At 44.6% G+C, this 26,124-nt stretch overlaps 1 protein-coding gene across 10 annotated transcripts in view; it reads left to right on the top strand.

The window, feature by feature from the left end:
- PTK2 (protein tyrosine kinase 2) overlaps positions 1 to 26,124 on the top strand; it is a 325,228-nt gene that overhangs the window by 288,800 nt on the left and 10,304 nt on the right. For all 10 annotated transcript variants that reach the window (XM_023514953.1, XM_023514950.1, XM_012807025.2 and 7 more), the window contains 4 exons: positions 252 to 383; positions 17,658 to 17,720; positions 22,030 to 22,069; positions 22,393 to 22,499. In XM_023514953.1, coding sequence (XP_023370721.1) covers positions 252 to 383; positions 17,658 to 17,720; positions 22,030 to 22,069; positions 22,393 to 22,499 — 342 coding nt within the window. The remainder of the gene's footprint in view (positions 1 to 251; positions 384 to 17,657; positions 17,721 to 22,029; positions 22,070 to 22,392; positions 22,500 to 26,124) is intronic.

Here is a 26,124-nt window from a genome sequence, read left to right on the forward strand (position 1 = left end):
CCTCCCAAGTAGCTGGGACCACAGGCGCCTGCCACAACGCCCGGCTATTTTTTGGTTGCAGCCGTCATTGTTGTTTGGCGGGTCCGGGCTGGATTCAAACCCGCCACCTTAGGTATATGTGGCTGGCGCCTTAGCCACTTGAGCCACAGGCGCTGAGTCTGCTTAACTATTTTGAAAGACACATAAAATAACGTAAGAGCTTTTGAATCGACTTTGGGGACTGCACATGGTATTTTCTCCCCATCTTCCAGGACTCTGCAGCATTGGACCTGCGAGGGATCGGTCAGGTGCTGCCGACTCACCTGATGGAAGAGCGGCTGATCCGGCAACAGCAGGAAATGGAAGAAGATCAGCGCTGGCTGGAGAAAGAGGAGAGGTTTCTGGTAATTGTGTTTCAGAAAAGATTCTTCCACATTTTAAAACTTCTTAGAATCATCCTTTCCAAAGTATGAGAGTTAGTTTAACATCTAGTCCCTAAAACTTGCAAGAGTGGGTTTTTACTTTTAGGGTTCAATTTCTAAGATTTTAGTAGTGGCATTATGAATGCGCCAGAGATGTGAGCATCTCTTTGGTTGTTACATTTCCACACTGTTTACAAAGAAACAACTCCCGCTTAAGTGCGAGCTTTCACATGAAAGCCTTTTGTCTCCCCAAACTCACCTTCCTGGCTTTCCTGACATGTGCACTATCTGTGTCTGGACTTAGAGATGGCAGATATCGTCCTTCAGCCAACCTTTGTCAACAACCCCCTTGAGAAGCCTCTGGGGGACAGAGCAGTCTCTGTGTGTTACTTGGCACAAACGTCCTTTTAGACTCGAGGCCCCTGCTGCCAAGCACTGCTGTGCCATCAGCTGTAGCACTAGGGCCTGTGAGAGCCTACTCCCTATCCTTCTTGAACCCTGAATAGCTATTTCAGCATTCCTGAAGTAGCCTGGAAAGAAATGTGGTTTAGAGAAGTCAGAATTCATATTGTTTCCACAAAATCTCAAACCAGTAACTTTACCTGGTCCCTTGTGCTTTGATTCGGTAAACATTCACTGGATGCTAACTTTGTGCTAAGTTCCAGGTTAAGGGACTAGATACCAAGGAGGGTTGGTTACAACCTCTGTTCTTAAATTGCTTCAAGTCTTATAGGCACAGAAACATTTAAATCAACAAGTAATGGTATTACACAACATGGTAGTTTCAGACTGAGTCTACAGAATTGATAAATGTGTAAAAGTCACACTCAAACAGGATGAGTTAGGGCTGGCCTCAAGCAAGCTGCAGTCTCAGTGCATGTGTGGGAACTTGGAAGTAGGTCACACTAGGAAGGAGCTCTTTCCTACCTATTTTTTATTTAGGCCTCATGTAATGTATGTACCATATTCAGGTCACTGACAGACAGGACTCACATGCCCTAGCTTAGCACACATCCTTCACAGTGTTGCTAACACATACACAGCGTGTTGCGATCACTGTCCTGTGTGTCTTCTCATATCAGCAGTCATTTGATCTTCAGGGCCACTATCTGAAGAAGACACAGGTCCAGAGTCCTTTGTCCAAAACCCTTGAGGGGTGATTCAGAATTTAGTACTTTTTTTAACTCTACAAATATGATGTGCACATTGTATGTTACATGAGACTCCATTAGTATCCCAGAGTAAAAACCACAGATACTTCTGTAGCAGAATATAAATATTCACATTAACAGGCAAATGCAGACTATAAAATATCAATTCAAATCAGGTTTTACTAACATATTCAAAGATTTTACAAATGAGGGTGAAGGAATGTGAACACCATCCATTTATTATCCTCATCTATAAAACAAAGTCCACCAGGTTACACAGCTGGGCATTGTCAAGTCTAGAATTCAGAGAGTTTTAACACTAGCTAGACTTTTCAGTGTATATGTACAATAAGATTATGTGAAACATTGGTAGACATTGTTAGTCATTTACCTTTGGAACAAAAGTTTTTTTGCTCTTTTGAGACAGTTTCTCACTTTTGTCACCCTCCACAGAGTGCCATGGTGTCATAGCTCGTGCAAACTTTTGTGCTCAAACAATCCTCTTGTCTCAGCCTCCCAAGTAGCTGGGAGTACAGGTGACCACCACAGTACCCTCTATTTTTTTAGAGACAGGGTCTCACTCTTGCTCAGGATGATCTTGAACTCCTGAGCTCAAGTGATCCACCTGCCTCAGCCTCTCAGAGTGCTTGGATTACAGGTATAAGACCCCTTTCTTATGCTTTCAACATTTAAACTTAATCCCAGCACATGGGAGACCGAGTTGAGTGGATTGCTTGAACTCAAGAGTTCAAGACCAGACTGAGCAAGAGCGAGACCCCCGTCTCTAAAAAATAGCTGGATGTTATGGCAGGTGCCTATAGTCCCAACTACTTGGGAGGCTGAGGCAAGAGAATTGCTTATGCCCATGAGTTTCAGGCTGCTGTGAGCTGTAATGCCACAGTACTCTACTAAGAGTGACAAAGTGAGACTCTTGTCTCAATAAAAATAAATAGGCTTAAATTTAATAAGTTTAATTGCTTTAGTTTAAAGCAGATCTTGAGCTATTAGGGCAAGTTGCAAAAAGTGGTTATTATTTACTGCTAATAATCTAGTTATTGTATCTGTGGTAAGAATATGCCTACTGGGCAGTGCTCATAGCTCAATGGGTAGGGCAATAGCCACATACGCCAGGCTGGCAGGTTCAGAACTGCCCAGGCCAGCTAAAACAACAGTGGCAACTGCAACAAAAAAATAGTCTAGCATTGTGGTGGGCACCTGTAGTCCCAGCTACTTGAGAGGCTGAGGCAAGAGAATCGCTTAAGCCCAAGAGTTTGAGGTTGCTGTGAGCTGTGAAGCCAGGGCACTCTTCTGAGAGTGACATAGTGAGATTCTGTCTCAAAAAATAAAAAAAATAAAAAAAGAATAGCTTGGCACCGATAGCACAGTGGTTACAGCTCCAGCCACATACACCAAAGGTGGCAGGTTCAAACCCAGCTCAGGCCAGCTAAACAAAAAATAGCAGGGCATTGTGGCAGGTGCCTGTAGTCCCAGCTATTTGGGAGGCTGAGGCAAGAGAATCACTTAAACCCAACAGTTGAAGGTTGCTGTGAGCTGTAAGGCCATGACACTCTACTGAGGGCAACATAGTGTCTCAAAAAAATACTAAAAGAATATGCCTGCCGTTCTCTAGCTCTCTATTTTAATTTTTTTGCCAGACAGCTCTTTTTCCAGACAGCATTGATTATTGATTGATTGATTGATTTTTTTTGCAGTTTTGGCTGGGGCCAGGCTTGAACCTGCCACCCCTGGTATATGGGGCCAGTGCCCTATTCCTTGGGCCACAGGCGCTGCTCTTGATTTATATTTTTTAAAGTAGGTGTTATACATGTAAATTCTCCAAACCAGTGTTGACGTATTTCAGTCCTAGTGACTGTGTGTGGCTGTGTTTGAATAGGGGTTTGCTATAGATGAGTGTGGAATGCCTCTGCTGTGATGTTGCTCTGACAAAGTAGGATGTGTAATAAGAACAGAAGGGGACCCTGTATAGGTCTGGGGGCCCTTGGAGGAGGCATCTGAGCCAAGGCTGAAAGGAGAAATTGGAATTTGCAGGGAACACAGGCTCGGGAAATACCCTGTAGCAGAGGGAAGTTTGTGGGTAACGTCGAGGGGTTATGAGACTACCTCCTGAGTCCTAGGCAGATGTGAGCAGAGCAGAGCACAGTCACTGCAAAGATTCTAGCAGAAGGCTCAAGATGTGCATTTACTCTCAAGGCTGGTCCATGGTTGTTGGTTTTTTTCTTCTTTGAGGTTGTTCACATATAGTGAACCACATAGGTTACATACACAGTTGGGTCAGTTTGGATGCATAGAAGCCTGTGTAACCCACACTCTGTGTAGGACATCCCAGCACTCCGGAGAGCTTCCAAATTATGTTCATAATCTATTCTTACATTTGGATAAATTATCTCACAGGGATTCTATTTAGTGCTGTGTCGAGTCCACATGATACTACCTGTAGGTCACCCTTGGAGTGTTTGTTTGTTCACAACTTTCTGGATTTCTCCCATACAGCTTTTTTTTTTTAAGACAAAAGTATCGCTTTGTTCCCTAGGTTAGAATGCACTGGCATTATCATAGCTCACTGCAGCCTCAAACTTCTGGAGCTCAAGTACTCCTCCTGCCTCAGTCTCCTGTATAGCTGGGACATCAGGTATGCACCACTGTGCCCAGCTGATTTTTCTATTTTTAGTAGAGATGAGGTCTTGTTCTGGCTCAGGCTGGTATTATTAATAATTCATTTAAGGTTGTGGTTTATTTTATTTGGGATTTAGCATTGATATTCTTAAGTGAGAATGATTTATTTTTTGTCATTGGTGGTTTGAGGATCAAAACAATACTGGTTTAAGATGAGTTGAATAATCCCCACCCCTGTCTTTGATTAGAGTATTTGTCTCTAGTCTTCCTTATTTGGCCATTTTATGAGCACCTCAAAATAAGCATGCCCAAAACTAAATTTGTAATGCTGTAGCCCAGATTTGCCTTTCCTTGTGTGATTTCTGTGACCTCCCAAGATAGCACCTGAAATGATGTCCCTTCTGTACCTTCTTTCTCACTCACGAAGGCATCACGGCCTGTTGGTTCTGTTCCTTAAGCACTGTGTAAATCTATCCTCTGTTGCACCTCTTCCTGTCCCTGTGCAGCCGTGTGCACATCTCAGCCTTTCTCGGCTGTGCCTCCCACAGGTATTTACCAAGCACCTCTTTTGCCCCAGCCCTGGACTCCAGAGCTACAAGAGTACATAAGACAGATGCACCCCCAGCTCGTGGGGCTTATGTTCTAGTCGGGAGAGAAGAGGGGAAAGGCTTAAAATGCAGGTCATCGACCAGAACTGCTGTCGTGAAAACAGTGAGTAGAGAGGGAAAGTAGGTAGTCTGAAAAAGAACCCCTGGTACATACACAAGTCAGAAGAATGAGGAAAGAGAAGGAAGTACATTCCAACCCAAGGGAAGCAGCAAGTTCAGAAGTCCTACTACAGCGGAGAGCATGGCTGAGGCAGGAGAGGGAGGCAGCTCCCAGTGGGGTGAGGGGACCTGGATTTTTTTCCTTTTAATGCAGTGGGAAACCATCAAAAGCCTTTTAAGTAGTGATAGCCACTTGTTCTTTTAGGAATATTACATCCTTTTCAGTGTGGAGGAAGTCCTAGGAGAGGCAGGAGGAGGACTGGGGAACTGTATGGAGGCCGCTGGGCATTGAGAGCATGTGAGGACGGAAGCTGTGCAGAGTCTAGGCTTGGGGTATGCTTTCTTGGCCGTGATCGGTTGGGTAAGCCATGACTCCACCGAGCCAGGCAACGGGACAGGAGAAGGGTTCAAAGCTGGGGTCAGGCAAAGGTGAGTGCTCCACTTTAGGCTTTTTAAACTGGGGTCTCCAGAATGTGTCCCCTTCCAAGCTATTTATGCAGAAGGAACAGCCTCAGCAGTAGTTCTGAGTGTCCTTCTTTAACCTAAAACCCACCAGTGGCTGCCACAGGGTGACAGCCACTGTCCCAGGTCAGCTCCCCCACAGGGCCCCACCCTCGGTTCTCCAGAAGAGCCTACACCTTCTGCCTGCTTGGCAGCTTAGGTAATGCTCCCTGCTTCACTGCCTACTCCCACTCTTGCTCTTTGGCCTCAGCCTAAATCTCATTTCCTTCTTAAAGCCTATTCTTGTACTCTGCTTCGTCCACAATCTCAAGTGCTTTTTTGGTGTGTTTTCATAGTATTCAGATGCATTTTTTGTTTTCTTTAAATTTTAGTTTGTTTTTTTTTTTAATTGTTGGGGATTCGTTGAGAGTACAAGAACCAGGTTATAGTGATTGCATTTGTTAGGTAAAGACCCTCTTACAATTGTGTCTTGCCCCCGAAAGGTGTGGCACACACCAAGACCCTACCTCCTCGCTCCTTCCCTCTCTCTCTTCTTCCTTTCCCCACCTCTCCCTCCTTCTTTCTCTCACTTTGTCCCTCTTGGTAGAGTGTTGTGGTGTCATAGCTCCCAGCAACCTCTAGCTCTTGGGCTCAAGTGATCCTCTTTCCTCAGCCTTCCAAGTAGCTGGGACTACAGGCGCTCACCACAATACCCAGCTACTTTTAGAGACAGGGTCTCCCTCTGGCTCAGGGTGGTCTCAAATCTGTGAGCTTAGGCAATCCACCTACCTCTGCCTTCCAGGGTGCTGGGATTAAGGCATGAGCCATACCCAGCTCAAATGCACTTTTGCTATATTATGGGAGGATAGTCAATTTCTGTTGCAGAATACAATTAGACTGTGTCAGGTATAGATTATGGGTTACTGGTTAGCTTGGGAGACATAGAAACCATAAATTAAATGTATTAAACATAGAAGGTAAGGTATGAAACATAAACCAACAAAGTGTTTGTGTTACTTAAAGACCGGGGCTTCTCTGCCTTGGCACGACTGGCATTTCATCCAGGTATTTCTTACTATCGTGGACATTGTAGGATATCTAGCAGCCTTCCTGGGTCTACCTGCCAGGTGGCAGGACTATCCTCTCCAAGTTACAACAACCAGAAATATCTGAAGTGTTCCCTGGAGACAGAATGGTGCCCATGTAAGAACTACTATTGCAGATGAAAAAGGAGGTCAGAAGTAACAGAGAAAAACCTGTGGACATTGTACAGCCCAGGACTCCAGTGTGGCCTGTCCACCCGCTTGTCACCTACCCTACATCTTTCCTAGCCTGTCTGGTTCTCTTCTCACTGTGTGTGGGTTTTTTCCTTAACTTAATGTGATTTGAGCATTAATAAGAGTCTTAATAAGCCTTTCTGTTGGGTGACCTCTGGGATAGCCTACCCAGTGCCAAATTAGAGGCTGTGGTTACATGGAGACAATTTCCACATGGCAAGTACCTTTCTTTCTTGCTCTGTCATCCTGGCTCAAGTGCTGTGGTGTCGTCATAGCTCACTATAACCTCAAATTCCTGGGCTAAAGTGATCCTCCTGCCTCAGTCTCTTTTGAGCAACACCACACCGGCTAACTGCTATTTTTGTAGAGATGGAGATCAGTCTCTTGCTTGGGCTGGTTGAGCGTAAGTGATCCTCCTGCTTCAGCCTCCTGTAGTGCCAGGATTGTAGGTGTGAACTGCCATGCTGGCCAATAGATGCCTTCCTTAATGCTCATAAGATAGCGTTGTGTTGTTTGTTTATTTTCCCTAGCATGCCGAAAGCCCTACAGAGGCAGGCACCACAGACTGTATCTTTGCTATTTGTCATTTAGTCCTCAGTGCCTGGCTTACAGAAAGCTGTTAGTACTGGGGAAACAGATGTTGCTTAACTCATGCCTTTTCTTATACTGCTGTGTGTGCCTGGACTCCTCATCTCCAGCTCCCCATGCCCCTGGACTCTGCCTGAAGAATCTCTTTTCATCTTTGAAAGACCCCTCTGTGTCACCTCAAAGATGATACCTTTCTTTATAGCAAGGTTTCTCTAACAGAGCATTGTTGACATTTAGGGCTGGGCAGTTGTAGGAAACTGTCCTGTGACTAGTAGGGGTGTTTTGCAGCATCCTTGGCTGTGCTCACTAGATGCCAGCAGCACCTTATCAAGCAGCAAGCATGATGCTCGAGTGGACTTACTGTAGTAGAGTGTGCTGTCCTTCGTCCTTTCTTTCTCTGCCAAAGTGTGAGCTTATTGAGGACAAGAGCTATGGCTTAACTGCCTGTGTCCTGCTTTATTTTCTTCCATATGCTTCTCACTGTGTGACAACATCTCACTTACCACCAGCAAGTAAGCATCACACTGCCCATTTTCCCCTCATCAGCAGTCAGGCTCAGTATTTGTTGAATGAACCATCACACAGCATCAGGCATTGTTAGGCATCTGAGTGTTTGCTGAATGAAAAATAAAAATAGATGTTGCATGAACCCTGGGAAAGTAGATATTATAATTATTCTATAAATGAGTAGCTTAAAATAAATTTTAATGTGCATAAAAATCACTGGGGAACTTATTATAAAACTCAGAATTGCATCAAATCTAGAGGAGCTGAGACTTACAGTGATAACACAACCCCTCTTGTTGTCCTGGGATCGCTCTCTGATCTTAGTCCTAGGGATACCTTGAAGGTTTGAAGTAGGTACTACCATAGGCAGAACACAAGGCTGGAAATCCAGAGACCCGTGGCAGGGGCCTGAGGTAGAGGAGACAGACTGGGATGGGAAAGGGGCAAACTTAAAAGGGATTAGATTTAGTGAGTTGGTAGGAAGTCAAGAGGAAGGAGGAATCTGAGATAGGACATCTAGCACTGGTGTCACCAAAAGTTACAGTGTGCCACCAAATGAGATGGAAATTCAGAAATGAGGGGTTCATTTCAGGAAAACATGATAACTTCAAGTTTAGACCTATGAGATACACAAGTGGGATATGGAGGAGGCAGGTGGGTGTAAGGAGCAGAGCCCAGGGTGGAGGGTGGGGCTAGAGATCCAAGTTTTCAGACGTCAGCACTGGGACAACTTGGCAGCTGGGTCTGCAGATAAGAAACCTGGCAAGGGTGTAGAGTGAGAAAGCGTCTTGGGCGTCCTTAGCTGAGGTGAAATTGAGAAGCTGTCTTGGTGCAGCTGTGCCTCTGGGTATATCCTTCATTTGGTAAAGCGACTCTAACAGTGGTAATGACACCCAACCATGGTCTTGTTGATGCTGTGTTTGTTTCAGTGCTGTCTTCTGCTTGCAAGCATTTGGTTACTCTGCCTCAGCCTCTGATGTGAGCTAGGCCCAGAGCTATTGGTAGGTGCCAGGCCAGGCCACCTGCTTTTAGATCCATCAGGTCATTGTCAAAGCTGTATGTCAAGAGGCCATCTGTCCTCTTCTCTTTTTTAATTGATGTTCTTACATTTGAAGTCCACAGCTCAATGAATCCTTTCCTTACCTTTGCATATGTCCCTGTAACCACTGCTCAGGTCCGTGTGCAGGACTTTTCCATCCCCAGAGGCACACGTGTGGCTCAGGTTGGATTCCCCAGACAGACTTGGAGAGAGATACGCAGGCAGCAGGTTTACTGGGAAGGGTGAGGAAAGTAGTGGCGCTGGGCCCATTGAGCCAAGGGAGGGAGCTGGGTCTTTAGAGCCACACCCATCAGTGTCTGGGTGCCCCCAGGGAGGTGACAAAACAATGAAGGAGTGGAAGGGGAGTCAGCTGGGAGTCATCAGAAACCCACCCTAGAGAGTGTGTGCCACACCTAAGGGAGCTCTGACACTACTCACTGCTCTGCCCGTCCCCATGCCCTCAGGTTCTCATGCTCAAGCCCAGGTAAGACCTCTCCCCTCTCAGGAGGCCTTTCCAATGCTTGACCCTCTAGCCCACTCAGCACCTGTCCTGCGTGCTGGGGATGACAACTTGCAGGTTACAGTGATAAACTAGTTTACAAGCTGTTCTAAAGTTGCGGTGGGGGAAGGGTCATGGTTTTATAGCAAAGAAAAGTGGCCTTGGTTGACACGCACATAATGACCTTCAGAAAATATCCTGGTCTGTCTTTCTTCCTCCTTGGTCAGTGTCTGAGTCACTGGTAGTGAGACCTGGTGGCTGCGCCTGTTTCCAGTGGAGTTTCTGCCAGGCAGGTTGTTACACATTTCCATGGAAAGTCATCATTCAGTGATGTGTTCTCCCAGATCATTTCCACATCTGAATGGCAAGGACTACAGTCCTGTTGTTAACAAAGCAGCAGTGAGGGCTCAGTGGGGTGGTGTGCTGAGAAGGCTTATCCCGCTGGAAAGTGCACAGCAAATGGCTGCTGCAGTCACAGCCATTTGTCTGTAAAGTGCTTCTTGACATGCTTGTTGCCATTGGGCTCACTGCTGAACGGTGAGAGATCCCATATGTCTGGGGCCACCTCAGAGTCCAGCTGCACAGAACAAGGAGGAGGATGTGCTAGTCACACTCTGGTATCCCCAACTGAGACTTGGTTCCTGGCACCTGCCCCTTACTCCTCAACCTTGAGCAAATTACCTCTGTGGAGTACAGACAGTACCTCCATCATAGGTTGGGGTGAATAGTGTGCTTGCTTATGAGAGTAGTGGAGGGAGTGGGGTGCACTGTTCATCTTTCAGAGGGCTTTTAGCTCTCTCTGTTTCTATCTCCAGAGCAGCCACAGCAAGTACATTGATGAGAATTTTCTGGAGCCTAAAACACCTCATATGATGGAAAGTTCCCGTGGATGGTCCCAGAACACCTTCACCCACTCCTGTGAAGACTAATCTCATAGATTGAGATATTTTAGCCACTTTTGAAGGGATTTTGCAAGGGAGCATTGCAGGCATCACTCAGGAACTGGATTTTTCTTCGTCGAAATTATTATTGATAAAGTTTTGCTATTGTTAGCGTCCTTAAATTGGTTATTTTTAGCAGTGAGGCATCAGGTGGGTCGTCTGAAAGGGCTGTGTTCTGCAAGGATGCTGCATCTGCTGGAGGGGCAGTCCCCAGGGCGGAGGGGCTTTCCAGTGCAGGCCTCGTCAAGCTGCATAGAAGGGCCAGTTTGTATCTTTTTCCAAATGCTTTTACATCAAACTCTTATAAACTAAAACTTTAAAATCAAATTACTTAACAAAGAAATTTTTAAAAATACTTCACAAAACACAAGCTTAACCCTTTTATTACAAACACCAATAGCCCAAAACTTGCTGTTGTAAATTACTACATAAAGTGTCCAGAGATGCTCACCTTCACCATCTGTTTGCGTTTCTTCTGGTTCCTGAGGGACCAGGGTAGAACTTCCGGAAAGTCAGCTGTGCACCCAGCTTCTGTTCTTACCTGAAATTTAGCTTTGTCAATAATGTTGCCCCAGTTTTTTCTAGATCAGACAGGTGTCCACTGAATGCACTCCGTTCTGAGAACTCACATTGTTATGGCTGCATCATTTACTGCCTCCTCTGCTGGTTCAGGAGTCCCTCTTCCAGCTCTCTCTATTAGCATGACAGCCCCACCCAGACTGTTTCCTGGAGGCCGCCTGGAGACCCCTGCCCATTGTCACATGGCCCACAGTATGTGGGCCAAGACAGCCAGAAACTGGAAATGATCTCCATTCCCATTAATAGCAAAATGGATAAATTATTCATGCAGTGGAATACTGCACAGCAGTAACAAAAGAATGCTCCGTGTTACACTGCAGTCCCTTCTCTTGTCCATAGCAGATGCTCTGTGTTACACTGCAATCCCTTTTCTTGTCCCCAGTTCAGATATTGCTCCTTCCAAGACAACTCCATGCCTGTGGGTCCACAGCTATAAAAGCTGTCTTGCAGACTGACCTATTTGCCAGAGAGTGCTGTTAGTCTTGGTCAGAACCAAGACTTGGTCAGTCTATGGAAAAGACTTTCTTTCCTATTGGACATTGCTTAAAAATAAGAGTAACTTTATGACTTCTTTCTTTCTTCCTTTCTTTTCTTTTCTTTCTTTTCTTTCTGTTTTTTTTGGAGACAGAGTCTTACTACGTTCCCCTGGGTAGAGTGCCATGGTATCACAGCTCACAGCAACCTCAAACTCTTGGGCTTAAGCAGTTCTCTTGCCTCCGCCTCCCAAGTAGCTGGGACTACAGGCACCCACCACAACACCCAGCTATTTTTTGGTTATAGTTGTCATTGTTTGGCAGGCCTGGGTCGGTTTCAAACCCTCCAGCCCCGGTGTCTGTGGCAGGTGCCCTAGCTGCTGAGCTACAGGCACCAAGCCTACTTTTTTCTTTTTGTTACTATATGCACAGTAATTTTCTTATTTACTATGTTAAAAGTAAGATTTTAACTTTAAAATGAGAAAATCCTGTTTATATAAAGCTTACTTTGTGTTCTGAGAAATAGTCCAGCATTTTTCCTCTTTACATAGCAGACCCAATCGGAATGAAAGATAAACTTTAAGAGTGTAGAGAGGGCAGTCGCAAGAGGCTGTCTGTCAGAAAACAGCTGCGCTTCCCGTGTCTGCTACTGGGCGAGGACACAGCCCTGCTCTTCCTTTCATGCCAGGTTCCACGTGTGACAGTAGTGTGGATCATCAAGAGAGCCAGGACTTGGAGTTGGAAGCCTTAAATTTAAAGTTCTCTAGAGCAATACCAGTGTGAGATTAAAGTCTGGAACTGAGCTGTCTTATTTCTATGTCCCCAGAACTTCAAGCAGGGCCTTCCTAAGCTGTGACCAGCCAGAGCTCGCATGTGCTCCTGGGGAGAACCTGCCGGCGTGGATCCGGCAGTTGCTCTTCTGGCTTGTGCCAGCTTGTCACAGTGCTCGTAAGAGCTTGGATTGGGGGCAGCCAGGAACTGGAAATGATCTCCTTTCCCATTAACAGCAAAATGGACAAATATTCATGCAGTGGAATACTGCACAGCAGTAACAAAAGAACATCTAGGAGGTGGGACCCTTCATGAATTCATCCTAAAGAAAGTGCTGCATACTTATTGCTGAATATGACTGTGGGCACCTTCCAGGTACTCCCCTTGGCCATCTGGTAACTGTACTGATATTCAGCAGTGAGGTATGTAGTGCTAGGATGAGTTCATGAATTTAATTGTCTGACCTTGTGTAACCACACACAATCAACAAACGAATCTTCCTTAATGATCACAAATGATGCCAGACACAGGAGAGTTTATATTTTATATAAAGTCCAATTTATGTCAAGTTCAGAGACAGGCAGGAGTCACCTGTGATCCTGTAAGTCAGCACATGATCCTCTGGGGAGGCAGGTACCAGCTGATGAGGGCACATAGAAACTTGGTGGGTACCTGTTCTGTTGTCTTCATCTGAACAGTGTGTTTTATGATCGTGTACATGTACTATGTATAAAAATGTGTTGAGCTTTATACTTAAGAAATTTGCACTTTGGCTGGGTGTGGTGGCTCACACCTATAATCCCAGCACTCTGGGAAACCAATGCAGGAGAATCACTTGAGCTCAGGAGTTTGAGACCAGCTTGAGCAAGAGTGAAACCCCATCTCTACTAAAAATAGAAAACTAGCCAGGTATTGTGGCAGACACCTATAGTCCCAGCTACTCAGGAGGCAAAGGCTAGGGGATCACTTAAACCCAGGAATTTGAGGTTGCTGTGAGCTGTGACATCACGGCACTCATGCCTGGGACGACACAGTGGGGCTCGGTCTCACAAAAAAAGAAAAGTAAAAAGATTGACTATGTCTTTTCATTCACAGAACATCATTTCAAAATCAAAACCCTGTCTTTAGGAAAATATCCCATTAGGGAATTGTGCATAATAAGCAAGTCATTTTGGCTCAGCGCCTGTGGCTCAAGTGGCTAAGGCGCCAGCCACATACACATAAGGTGGCGGGTTCGAATCCAGCCTGGGCCACCAAACGATGGCTGCAACTAAAAAAAAATAGCCAGGCGTTGTGGCGGGTGCCTGTGTTCCCAGCTACTTGGGAGGCAGAGGCAGGAGACTTGCTTAAGGCTCTGTCTCCAAAAAAAATAAATAAATAAGAAAGTCATTTCATGGGATTTATATGGAAATAAAAGTAGATAATTTACGAAAGTGCATGTACATGAACCACAGTTCCCTACTCTATATACAGTAAATATGAGTTGCTTTTTTTACCATATAAAAAAGGAAGTAGGGCGGTGCCAGTGGCTCAGTGAGTAGGGCACTGGACCCATATACCAAGGGTGGTGGGTTCAAACCCGGCCCCAGCCAAACTGTAACAAAAAATAGCCGAGCATTGTGGCGGGCGCCTGTAGTCCCAGCTACTCAGGAGACTGAGGCAAGAGAATCGCCTAAACCCAAGAGCTAGAGTTTGCTCTGAGCTGTGATGCCATGGCACTCTGCCGAGGGCGACAAAATGAGACTCTTTCTCTAAAAAAAAAATTAAAATACTCCCTGCACACAGAAGGTACTTCCTATCTGTTGACTGACTGAAGCCTGCCTTTACTGTTTAACAACTGTCTGCCTGATACAACTCATCTTCTCTCTAAGCTTAAGTTTCTCATCCACAAAATATTTCTCCTGCCTTAGTTTTCATTGAAGCATTCCTTCAGCACTTATGCACAACCACTCTGTGTATGGTGCTGCTGAGCACTTCCTTAATTCTGATAGTAACCATCTGAGGTGTGTGCAGGAGTGAGTCTGGAGAGGTCAAGTGCCTTGCCAAAGGGCAGGGGCAGTCAGGTCCCAGGCAGAATGCCGGGAGTGTTCGTGTCCTCCCACTGTCTGTCCAGTGTCCTGCCTGGTGGCAGATGTTGTAGTGGCACCAGCAGCTCTACAGCCTCTGACTTCATGGGGCTTAACATCTAATGATAAGAAACAGAAATGCCCAACTGGGAAAAGAGAGGAGGGGAAAATTACAACCATATACAGCATTTAAGAATTGGCAGAGAGTTTTAGAATGGTAACACAGGGCTGCTAGGGTACAGTGAGAGAAGACTGTGTTCTCCGCTTCTCCTGACACAGGTACATGTCCAGGCAGCTTTGTTTCTTTTTTTTTTTTTTTTTTTGAGACAGAGCCTCAAGCTGTCCCCCTGGGCAGAGTGCCGTGGCATTACAGCTCACAGCAACCTCCAACTCCTGGGCTCAAGCGAGTCTCCTGCCTCCGCCTCCCAAGTAGCTGGGACCACAGGCGCCCGCCACAACGCCCGGCCATTTTTTGGTTGCAGCCGTCATTGTTGTTTGGCGGGTCCGGGCTGGGGATTCGAACCCGCCACCTTAGGTGTACGTGGCTGGCGCCTTAGCCGGTTGAGCTATAGGCGCCGAGCCGGCAGCTTTGAACAATTTGGAAACTTATGCCGGGAATTTTCCAAAATGTCCAAACCCTTTGACTCAATAATTCTTTTCTTAGAAATCTGTCCCTGGGAAACAATCAGAGATTTAGTCAAAGATTTTCATACAAAAGTATTTATCTACAACCTATTTGTATAATTGAGGTTTTTTAAAAATGACCCAAACTTCCAATAGGAGAACTTTATTTTAATACTTATGTGGTGCTGACTTAATACTGTGCCAGTATTAACTCATTTCATCCTCTAACAATCCTATGTAACAGTTACAATTACTATTCCATTTTAGAGATAAAGAAAATTGAGACCCAGGTTACACAGCTTATAAAGGTTGAAGTTGGTATAGGTCCTGAAACTAACCATCAAATATCGTGCTCTTCACTACTAAATGGGGCGACATGAATTTCCTGAAAGGGAGCCCAGTTGTCAACATCAGGACGTTGACAGCGACACAGTGCTGCTGACCTGCAGGCTCTAGCCGTGCTTCCTCAGTCGTTCACTTGACGTCCTTCCCAGAGAACTTCTCCATTGTGAGCTGTATCACTTGTCTGTCTCTGGAGTCTCCTTAGGCTTGTTTGGTTCTGTGGTCCTGCCCAGAGTGTTTCCTGACCTTGGTACTCACACTGAGTAATGTTCTGTGACTTGTCGGTCTGAAGTCTGGTCTTCTCGGGCACATTTTCTCAAAGTCCATCGTGTTTAGGCATCTTTGTCTTCACTGTGTCTGGTGCTGAGGACGGCTTCCTGCACAGAGCTGCCTCAGCACTCTATGCTGGAGGGCTGGAGCAAGCCTCCATGACCTTCCTCAATTACCAGTGGGGATATGTTGGCCCTGTTTTCTCGCCTGCCTGTCAGAAGATTCTGCCCTTGAGTCAGGGACTACCTACCTCTTTAACTTTCCTACCCAGTCACTGCTGGGGATGCCTTCTGGGACAGTCCTTTTTGCAGCAGTTGCCAGCTTCATGCCTCTGGCTTGAGTTCCCCGTGTGGCATGGGATTTATGTATTACTAACATTGGGAGGAAGAATTCCTTTTTAAAATTATTACTTCCTCGTATTATAGCGCATATAAACACAGTACAGTGTTTTATCCTTTAAAGTTGTTTAAGTTATGCCCTTCAGAATTCAGAAATATCTGTATAAGACTTCTTTGGTTTACTTATGGACTGAGTTCTGTCATACATCATAGAAGTGTGCTTTCTTTCTTAACATGCATTGACGATTTAGGTCATTTTTTACCTGTATTTAGCTATTATTTTTCTAGTAAGGGGAATGTCTTTTGCTTGGAAGTTAATTCATTGTACAACAGCTTGTTGAGTGAGGGCCATGTGCCAACCAGGAACTGTGCCGTGCTCTAAGGAATCAGACTGGTACACATTAAGCTTATATAAATTCTGTTGAATGAACAGATAACAGGTAAGATGTGCTTTTTGCCCTCCACTTACTCTGCTCCCTTTCTGAGTGCTGTCCAGTCCATCTCAGGATCTCTGATTATCAGAGATTATTATAAATAAGCTGAAGTCTGCCTAGTATTGCAGGGCAACACAGAGGTTTCATGCTTTTCCTTGTGACAACCCTAAGGATGGTTAACAGCTGTTACTGGGGACCCTCTCTGATTAACTGTCAGTAACTCCTTCACCCGTTTCCTTGTAGCACCTATGCTCAGACCTCAGGCATTTTTTGAGGGCCCACTACATTCCAGGCACCACTGTGCCATGCTTGGAGGAAAATAAAGAGGGTGGGGGGAGTAGGCAAAGGACAGTGCAGGGAAGGAAGTTTACCTCTCAGCCATCAAAGGGTCGCTCTAATCTTCATGGTGAGTGTGTCCTTCACCAACTTCCCACCACAACTGACCCAGGGCCCATGAGGCCTTCAGTGCCACAGTGAAGAACTTGGACTTGATCACCATAGACTATGGAGGAACAGTCAGGATCTAATATAATAAAAACAGCAATTTAATTAGAGGTGCTCAAAGGTGGAGGCAGAGAAACTGAGAAGCTGGTACTATGAAGGGACTTGGGCCACCCCACTAGAATTGGGAAAAAGAGATGAAGCTCATTTCTACATTACCCACCCAAGAAGTGCTTGTGGATTGTGAACTTGGTGCCTAGCCCTGGTCAGGGACAGGAAATAGGAGATAAAGAGACAAAGCAGATACCATTCTTTGTCTAATGAGGAAAGTATTAGAATTACTGTGTGATCTGTGCCAATGTAGAGATCGCTGTAAGGCGGCACAAAGATGTGACCAGTTCTGCTTGAAGAGGAGGAGCCTCAGATAAGTGATATGTAGCTGGTTCTCGTGGAGGGAGGAGTTGTTTTCTAGGCAGAATGTGTGGCCACTGTGCATGGGCAAAGGGAGGCAAGAGTCAGCATGGCTGGCTGAAGGCTGCCCAAAGCCTACCTAGTTTTCTGGACCATAGGGTGGAGTTTTCATACAGAAAAAGCCTTCTTCCCAGCTCCTTCACTGTAAACCTAGGTAACCTACTTTGTTTATTCTGGTATTAGTTAAGTTTGTGAATGCTTACGTTAAATCCAGATTTTTCTCTTTGATTTCTACAATCTCACATATTTGCTGTTTTGGTGAGAGAGCCAAATCCACAGAAGTCTGGGTCTACCAGGAGGCAAAAGTGCCTGCTGTTTTTGTCCTGTGTTGGGGCTCTCTCAGTGAAGAAGGCCACGCTGCTCAGAGGGAGGAAAAGGACAGGTTTCCCTGCACAGGGTGCAGGGCAATGGAGCCCTTCCCAAGGCCACTGACCCCCACTCCTCATCACTGGGTTTTGAGAATTTTTTGAAATTGGGGAACTTTTAACTCTTCTCCTTCAGAGGACAATTGTGTTATAAAATATAAAAGGAATATAATACAGAATTTGTCAGTAATTTTCTAATCAACATCAGACTGTTTTGAATTTGTTTTATTTTCATTAGAAACCTGATGTGCGGCTCTCTCGAGGCAGCTTCGACAGGGAGGATGGAAGTCTCCAGGGCCCGGTAAGCATTGGCCTAAGTTTTCACCAGAATTTGATTTCAAATTTTCATGTGCATGGACCACAATGTTTATGTCCTAAGTTATCTGTACTTACCAATATTTGTCATATGGCACAGAATAATCTATTCCATAAGAAAGTGAACATTTTAGCTAAGATTATTAACATATGTGATCAATGAACAACCCAGAATTCTTATTCAGGTACAAAAGTTTTTTGCCCCATTACTGATACAGGGTTTTTAGTAGTAAGCCAAACTCCCTGGGACCTAAAGAAATATGCACACATATTAACTGTTATACACAACTTGTCATTTGCTGGATTTTTGTTGTTGCATGATTATGAAAGTTTCCATAGTCACATAAAGCTTGTTGAAGCAAGATTTTTTTTTCTTCTGAGAGTTACGGGGAGGAATGCCTAAAATTCTCTTTATGATTATTCCAAATACATTTAAAGCCTGCTAGAAATATTCCCTCGTGTTTGGAGAAAAGTAATTTAAATTGTTCTGTCAGGATTTCCACTTGGACTTGATCAGCATAGACCATGGAGGAACAGTCAAGATCTAATATAATGAAAACAGCACTTTAATTAAAGGTGTGTCTGTTTAAAATAAATACTGTGCCTGATGAAACCACGAGTTGACATCTAGTCACACATACATGGCTACAACTGTCAACACTTATCTTAAAACCTTTTAAACATTTTTCTATGTAATGCAGCACTCAATTTTAGAATAAAAGTATGTTAAATGTTTTCTAGATCTTTCCCTGACAAGCTTCTTTGAATAGAGTGCAACACCAACCTTAATCACAATTCTGTGTTCTCATGAAACTGTCATCACTTAGCTCCAAGATGCACATTATGGAATAACTGTGTCAGGAATTTTTCCCAATCTGTGCTATAAAATTCCATCAGCCTCAAGATCTAGGACTTCAAAGGTTTTCCAGTTAGCAGTGTGTGAAGGCTGGGCATTTCCCAGCAGAGCTGCTCAGTAGGCTCTGCCAGTAGTGCTTGTCAGGTGTTCTTCAGTTCCTCAGCAAGAAGGTCACATTACAGCCAGGCACGGTGGCTTACACCTGTAATCCTAGCACTCGGAGAGGCCGAGGCAGGTGGATTGTCTGAGTTCATGGGTTCAAGACCAGCCTGAGCAAGAGCGAGACCCTGTCTGTCAGAATAGCCAGGCATTGTGGCAGGCACCTGTAGTCCCAGGTACTTGAGAGGCTGAGGCAACAGAATCACTAAAGTCCAGGAGTTTGAGGTTGCTGTGAGCCGTGGTACTCTGATAGTTTCTGACAAAGTGAAACTATCTCAAAAAAAAAGAAGACGAAGAAGGTCACATTATTGGCCATTTAACATCTCACTTGAGCTCCTTCCTTATGTTGAAAGACTGATGCTAACAAGCATTCAATCCTAAATTGTTGAAAAGGAACAAAACTCAGCATGAAAATTAATTCTATTCAAGAGACTAGCTAATAAGGGCCAGGCATGGTGGCTTGCACCTATAATCCTAGCGCTCTGAGAAGCTGACACAGGAAGATCACTTAAAGAGTTTGCTTTAAGACTGGCCCGAGTGAGAGTGAAATAGAAAAACTATGGGAGGCCGAGGTAGGTGGATTGCTTGAGCTCAGGAGTTTGACATTGCTGTATTTAAAAAAAAAAAAAAAAAAAAAAGGAAAGAAAAAGAAAAACTAGCCAGGTGCAGTAGTCATAGCTACTCAGAAGGCTGAGGTAGGAGGATCATCTGAGCCCAAGAGTTTGAGGTTGCTGTGAGCTATGATGGTGCCACTGTACTCTAGCCAGAGCAAGACCCTTGTCTCCAAAAAAAGGAATATTGCTCATAGGAAATTTCTTAGATAAGGAAAATTATTTGTGTTCCAGTATGTGGCATGTAGAAAGCACTCAGAAAATATGTGAAGAGTGAATTAATTAAACCCACATAGAAAGATTATTTAGGAATGCTTTATTAATAACTTATAATACAATCAGACAAAATGTGAGGACACCCCCTGTGATCTCATGGTCCGCTGCGTGCCAGACCCAGGCAGTAGTAAGAGTACCTAGTACTGACTGAGAACCTGCTTGTTAATACTGTGAAGTGCTATACTGAGTAGCCACATCTCTCCTGACACATGGCACACTCTTGTCACTTATGTTTTGCAGACAAGTAGATAAGGGCTCCAAGAAAACTTTCCCAAGATGCCCTGCCACAGAACCAGAGGTCAGACAGCCTTTATGCACACATGGCCAGCCAGGTCCAGCAGGCCTCCCTAATTTCCTTCCTCCAGATGGGTTTCTCATTGTTTTGTATTGTTTTGTTTTTTCTTTTGTTCTTTCCTAAAGATAACAATCTAGTTGGCCCATTTCTTCAAATACTCTAGCTTTATCACTTTTGAAAATACACCACAGTTTCAAGGAAAACATTTTGACTGGACAACAATGTAGATTATAAATGGTTGTGAAGTAGTTAATAAATATTAATAGCAGGTTAGGAGAAAATTGATTTCATCATTGTGCATAAAAAGTAATGCTGGTTTTGTGCAGTGCTTTCTATTTATGGTGCCATTAAAACATGCAACCAACACAGCATGTTGGTTTTGTGGCAACCCAGTTTAGGTAAGTACAGTTAGCTGCAGTTTACCAAAGCCTCAGACGGGTCTATGACTCTGCCAAGGTATACAGCTGGATCCGTGCAAGACCCTGAGCGTGGCCTTGCTGCACACTCACCCTGTAAGACAAGGGCTTTCCTTTTCTGTTCCTACAGAATCCCAGGCTGTGTTGTACATACGCATACACAATCTAGATTATTCTAGACTGACTGAATAGGATTTTCGAGTTAACTGAACTTTATTACCTAAGTATCAACCAGAAAGTTTTTTGTATTTTCAACCTTTCTAAATGTGTGTGGGATTTACTGCTTGAACCAGTACACATAGCATAGCCCCTGTACTGTCTGTTTTTAATCCTGGCCATGCTTTCACCAGCTTCTGCCCTCACTTATCCTCTCTAGATCATTTCTCAAAAGGCCTAAACTTCTGCTTAAAACTGCAGTGCCTCCCCTCCTACCCAGCCATCTCCAGGCAGCTTCTTCCTTTGTTACACATAGATTCTCCTGGCAAAGTACAGAATGTGCAGTGTGCAATATGTGTTTATTGTTTATAATCTGCCTCGATGCTATAGCTCCATAGGGCAGATCTTCCTTTTATTATATCTAGAACAAAGCAGGTTTTCAGTAGTTAGTGGTTGAATAAATGGATGATATGAAAATGGCACCATAAATGAAAAGTACTGCACAAAGCTTATTCCTTAAGGAATCACCCACATCTTCAAGCTTCCAGGGTTCTACAAGCCTTTAAAATGGGAGGGATTAAATGGCATGGTGACACCTTCATTCTGGGGAGAGGACTAGCTTCAGTCCTGTGTGCCATTTCACAGCCCTCATGTTCTAAGGAAGTAGAAAGTAAGGCACCTTCGGTTGTGTGTTTTAACCAGTTCTCTGTTTTTAAATAAGCATGCAAAGTCTTCCTTTTCAGAAGTACAGAATTCTAAAAGGATTTTCCCCCATGTAGTTAGCTGTAGAAAGTTGTTTTTGTTGGTTTTTGATTTTTTGTTTTTGAGACTGAGTCTCTATAGCTCAGGCTGGAGTGTTGTGGTATTGTTATAGCTTCCTGCAACCTTAAACTCCTGGCCTAAGCGATCCTTCCACCTTGACCTCCCAAAATGCTAGGATCATAGATATAACCAGCATGCCTGGCTAGAAAGATTATTCTCAATGCAGTTTCAAGCATGACAACCTGAAATAGACTGATCTGAAGTGGAACTGTCTTTTATCCTATCCTGGGGAAGAAATTCACAGTAATCTCAAATTCTGGGTTCAAGGGATTCTCCTGCCTCAGCCTCCCAAGTAACTGGAACTACAGGTGCCTGCCACCACGCCTGGCAATTTTTCTCATTTTAGTAGAGAAAATGCCTTCTTAGGCTGGTCTCAAACTCCTAAGCTCAAGTGATCTTCTCATCTTGGCCTCTCAGAGTGCTGGAATTACAGGCATGAGCCACTATGCCCACCCCAAACATTTTAAATTGGTTGTGACCACCTCTGCTTGCTTATCCTGTCTTGCTTCTGTCACAGCCTGTTCCACACATCCTGTTGGCATAATTTGCTTACTGCTGGCTCCTTAAGGCAGGACCCTACTTTGCTTGTCTTGGTAGTACAGCATCTAGCCCAAGGCGTTGAAGGTGTGTGGGCAGGTTGGAGGGATGGGTTGTTATGCCACAGTACATACCAGTGCGTTGACTGAACTTTTCTTTTCCCACAGACTGGAAATCAGCACATATATCAGCCTGTGGGTAAACCAGGTAAATGAAGAAATAAATCGTGTGTGTCAAGAAGTTTGAATAATTTGGTGGGAATAAGTTTTGAATATACTATAGCTTTGGAATGCCCTCATGGTTATTTAACAGTTTTCCCTCTGAAGACCCCAGTAAGTATGCCGTTTTCCACATTTGGTTTATGCCAGGAATATTGGGGGAAAGGATTTCTTGCTGTGATATATCAGAAATGCTTCCTCAGAATGCAAGCTCAGTGTCTTTTATAAGAATGCCAGTAGGGATTTCTTTGGGAGCAGTTCCTTTCTCTTTATGAACACACATTACTGATGGGAATCATTCCATTTTACTAGATCCTGTAGCTCCACCAAAGAAACCACCTCGCCCTGGAGCCCCCGGTCACCTGGGCAGCCTAGCCAGCCTCAGCAGCCCTGGGGACAGTTACAACGAGGGCGTCAAGGTAGGCATCTGAGCCTGGCAGCACACGCTGCTTGCAGGACTTATGAGTCCCATAGTTCTCAGTTGATGACATATGTGTATTAGAGTGGAGACCAGGTTAAAAAGTGGGGTGAGCTAGAGTGAGATTATGGCATGATCCAGGATTTGATGTGTCTGGTTCTGGACCCCTATACAGTCAGGGAGAAGCTTAATGCAAGTGTTCTCTTTCCCATTACTCTCTCAGTGTGATAGATATTAGGAACTCAGAACCTAATTTTCTGTATACATCTTCCTTGAATCAGACAGAATATTTCTTTGTAATAAAGTCCTGAAACTTTTTCTGGTTTTAAAAATTAATTCAACCAAGATGGCTAGGATAAATGAAGACTCTATGTGCTCTCTGTGCAGGGTCAGTATTGCATTTGTGAAACCAGGCCATGCTGAGTAAAGTCATACTCAGACCCAGGGAAGTGTTCGCTCAGGCACAAACCACCACACACCACCTCTTCTCAGTTTGGGATTCCTCTGTAGTTGCTGCCTGTCCCTGAGAAGTGTGTAGCTGAAGCCATCAGTGTCCAGCTGTCCTGGGCCCCCTGAGCCTCAGGGTGATAAGTCCTAGAGAGGCTTAGGAGAACCCCTGGGCAAGGGTTGTCTTCCCCACTGGCTCACATAAGGAGAGGGGTCTTCTAACTTTCCACTGGAGATGGCAGCGTACCTCAAAAGAACATCCTGTTTCTCAATACTGATATGCCCTTTTCCCACATTCAGTGTCTCTAAAACTGGGATGGCATATGAGCTTAATTGGCAGTATTTTTTTGTCTTAGAGGTACATTAAAAAAGGGCCCATCTTAAAATCAGATAAACAATTGTATCAGGTTAAGACAAACTTTGTTTTACTAACATCCACCATGTAGTGAGTGTCTTCCCTGTGCCCAGTGCTGTTGACAGACTTTTCTCTCATATTTTAAATTCTTAGCATCAGTCTCACAAGGTTGCTGGTGGTATCATTTTTCATATGAGATGACCAAGGTTCACAGAGGTTCAGAAGTTTGTTCAGGGTTCCACAACTTCCATGTAGCTGAGCCAGTGTTTAACCGTGCACCTGGCTTACTGCACACTTTTGTGCTTCTACACAAAATTCCCACTTCCAAAGCCAACTCTGACTGATTCTAGGTTAGAAGTAAATACACTGTTGGCCTCCCACATGAGTCAGAGAGTCACTCCTAGGGAAGAGAAAGTGTCCTCTCTAGATCCAGCATGATAGTCTGCAGCTCAGAGGGAGAGGTTTTCCATTTCATTCTGGAGATGGTCAGAGAGTGGACTGGCCGGCTCCCTGTGGGGCATGGTGCATGTGCAACTGAGCCAGCGATGCCCTGGACATGGAGGTGCGTGCCTGCAGTCCCCCTACTCAGAAGGCCAAGGCAAGAAGACTATTTGAGCCCGGGAGTTCAAGTCTAGCCTGGACAACATAGCAAGATCCCATCTCTTATAGGAAAGGAGAAAAGGAGAAAATTAGTTAACATATTTCATTGTCATAGGCCAAAAGAGCAAACTTTGAAAGTGGCTTTTATTATAATGAAAAACCAACTTTAAAAATAGAAGGGACATCACCTTAGAATTGACCTATGTTCAGTTTTCATGGTTAGAATAACAGTAAATACAATAGGGAAAACCATTAATTCAGGGAATTAAGCAAGTAGACATCTTGATGAAAACAGTGTGCTTATTTAAAATACATTAAGATTTTAAAATGACAAATGGGAAAATATGCCCATATTTCTTCATTATCCGGTATAGGTTATTGAATTCAACCTAACAGAACAATATCGTTTTAATACAGAAATGCTTACATTTCATTATAACTAAAATAATTCATCTTAAGACTTAGTCAAAAATTTAAGTCTCACTTTTTTCTTAATGGCTTTATGTTTTGGTTCTTAAGTCTCTTAGTCTTCAAGCATCAACTTTTAAGTGGTTGGAACTGGCTCTGCCAATAGAAAGTAGTGGTTTATCATTAGCTCCCTGCCGGCTCTGTGCCTGTGGCTCAAGTGGCTTAGGCGCCAGCCACATACCCCTGAGCTGGCGGGTTCGAATCCAGCCTAGGCCCGCCAAACAACGATGGCTGCAACCAAAAAAATAGCCAGGCATTGTGGCGGGTGCTTGTAGTCCTAGCTGCGTGGGAGGCTGAGGCAGGAGAATCGCTCGAGCCCAGGAGTTGGAGGTTGCTGTGAACTGTGATGCCATAGCACTCTACCCAGGGCAACAGCTTGAGGCTCTGTCTAAAAAAAAAAAAAAAAAAAACTCACTGCCAAGGAATTTCCAAGCTGTCAAGCAATAGAAAATAGGAAGCCAATAGGATGTCTCTCCAAACTGCGATTTTATTTCTTAATGTGGCTGTGAATGGTCTCCAGAAACATCATGCCAGTACCCTCTATGACAAGAATTGGGCAAAGGGTAGAGTGCAAAAGCACAGAAGCTTTACCCAGGTAAAATAAGCCTCCCTCCCCCTCTAAGAGTTAGAGAACTATGGTATTGCTTCCTGATGGAACTCACCCTGTGGTACCCTCCTCAGAGATCCCTGTGCCTTCTTGTGTCAGGGTAGCTTGAACGAGCACACCCTTGCAGAGCTGACTGGAAGATCCCTGTGCCTCACAGTGCAGAAAGTAAAGTGCAAGAAGTCGTCTCCACTCCTGGAAATGATGTGCTTATAAATTACCTTCCTCTTTCTAGTGTACAGAAAAACATTGTGAGGATGGAACCTCTAAATTTAAGATTTGCCGAATGTGTATATTAAAGTGTTATTTTCGGGCACCTGTGGCTCAGTGGATAGGACACTGGCCCCATATACCAAAGGTGGTGGGTTTGAACCCGGCCCCGACCAGCTAAAACAACAGTGGCAATTGCAACAAAAAAATAGCTGGGCGTTGTGGTGGGTGCCTGTCTGTAGTCCCAGCTACTGGGGAGGCTGAGGCAAGAGAATTGCTTAAGCCCAAGAGTTGGAGGTTGCTGTGAGCTGTGATGCTACGGCACTCTACCCAGGGTGACATAGTGAGACTGTCTCAAAAAAAAAGAAAAGAAAAGAAAAAGTGTATTTTCATTCAGACAATTCTGAGGATAGGAGAAGACACCTACATTTCCCCAGTTCACTTAGCCTGTTAAGTTACAGTAGGCTAGTCCTGGTTTAAGCTTTAGAGAAGAAACATTTACTAAAACTGCTCAGTAAAGCAGTGGAACTTAACCATAAGGATCAGCTCAAAAGGAGAGTTTTTTGTTTTACTTTGTTTGTTTGTTTAAAAGCTCCTAATGTCTTAAATGCAGCCCCAAGCCAAGAGTATTATAGCATAAGGCTAGATGATGGAACAGGTTTCCACTGACGTTGTGGGGTCAGGGCGTGGGAATTGAGGGCTGTGTAGTTTCTCCTAAATCTCAGAAGAGGGATGAGTAGTTTTCAGTAATCAAGAACATACATCCTCCTCTTTCCTCTTTAAAGAGCCCTAATTCTGTTGATCTTGCACTGCTGCCAGACTGTTCTCTCAGGCTCTGCATGCTGCTCTCCCTGTGTCCTGTGAGTGCATGGCAGGCCTCCACTCTGCGCTCTGCTGCTGGACACGGAACCGAGGGGGAGCTGAGGGCAGGGAGGCAGGCTT

Source organism: Otolemur garnettii, unplaced genomic scaffold, assembly GCF_000181295.1.
Source record: "Otolemur garnettii isolate 467f Iridium unplaced genomic scaffold, OtoGar3 scaffold00062, whole genome shotgun sequence".
Taxonomy (NCBI): domain Eukaryota; kingdom Metazoa; phylum Chordata; class Mammalia; order Primates; family Galagidae; genus Otolemur; species Otolemur garnettii.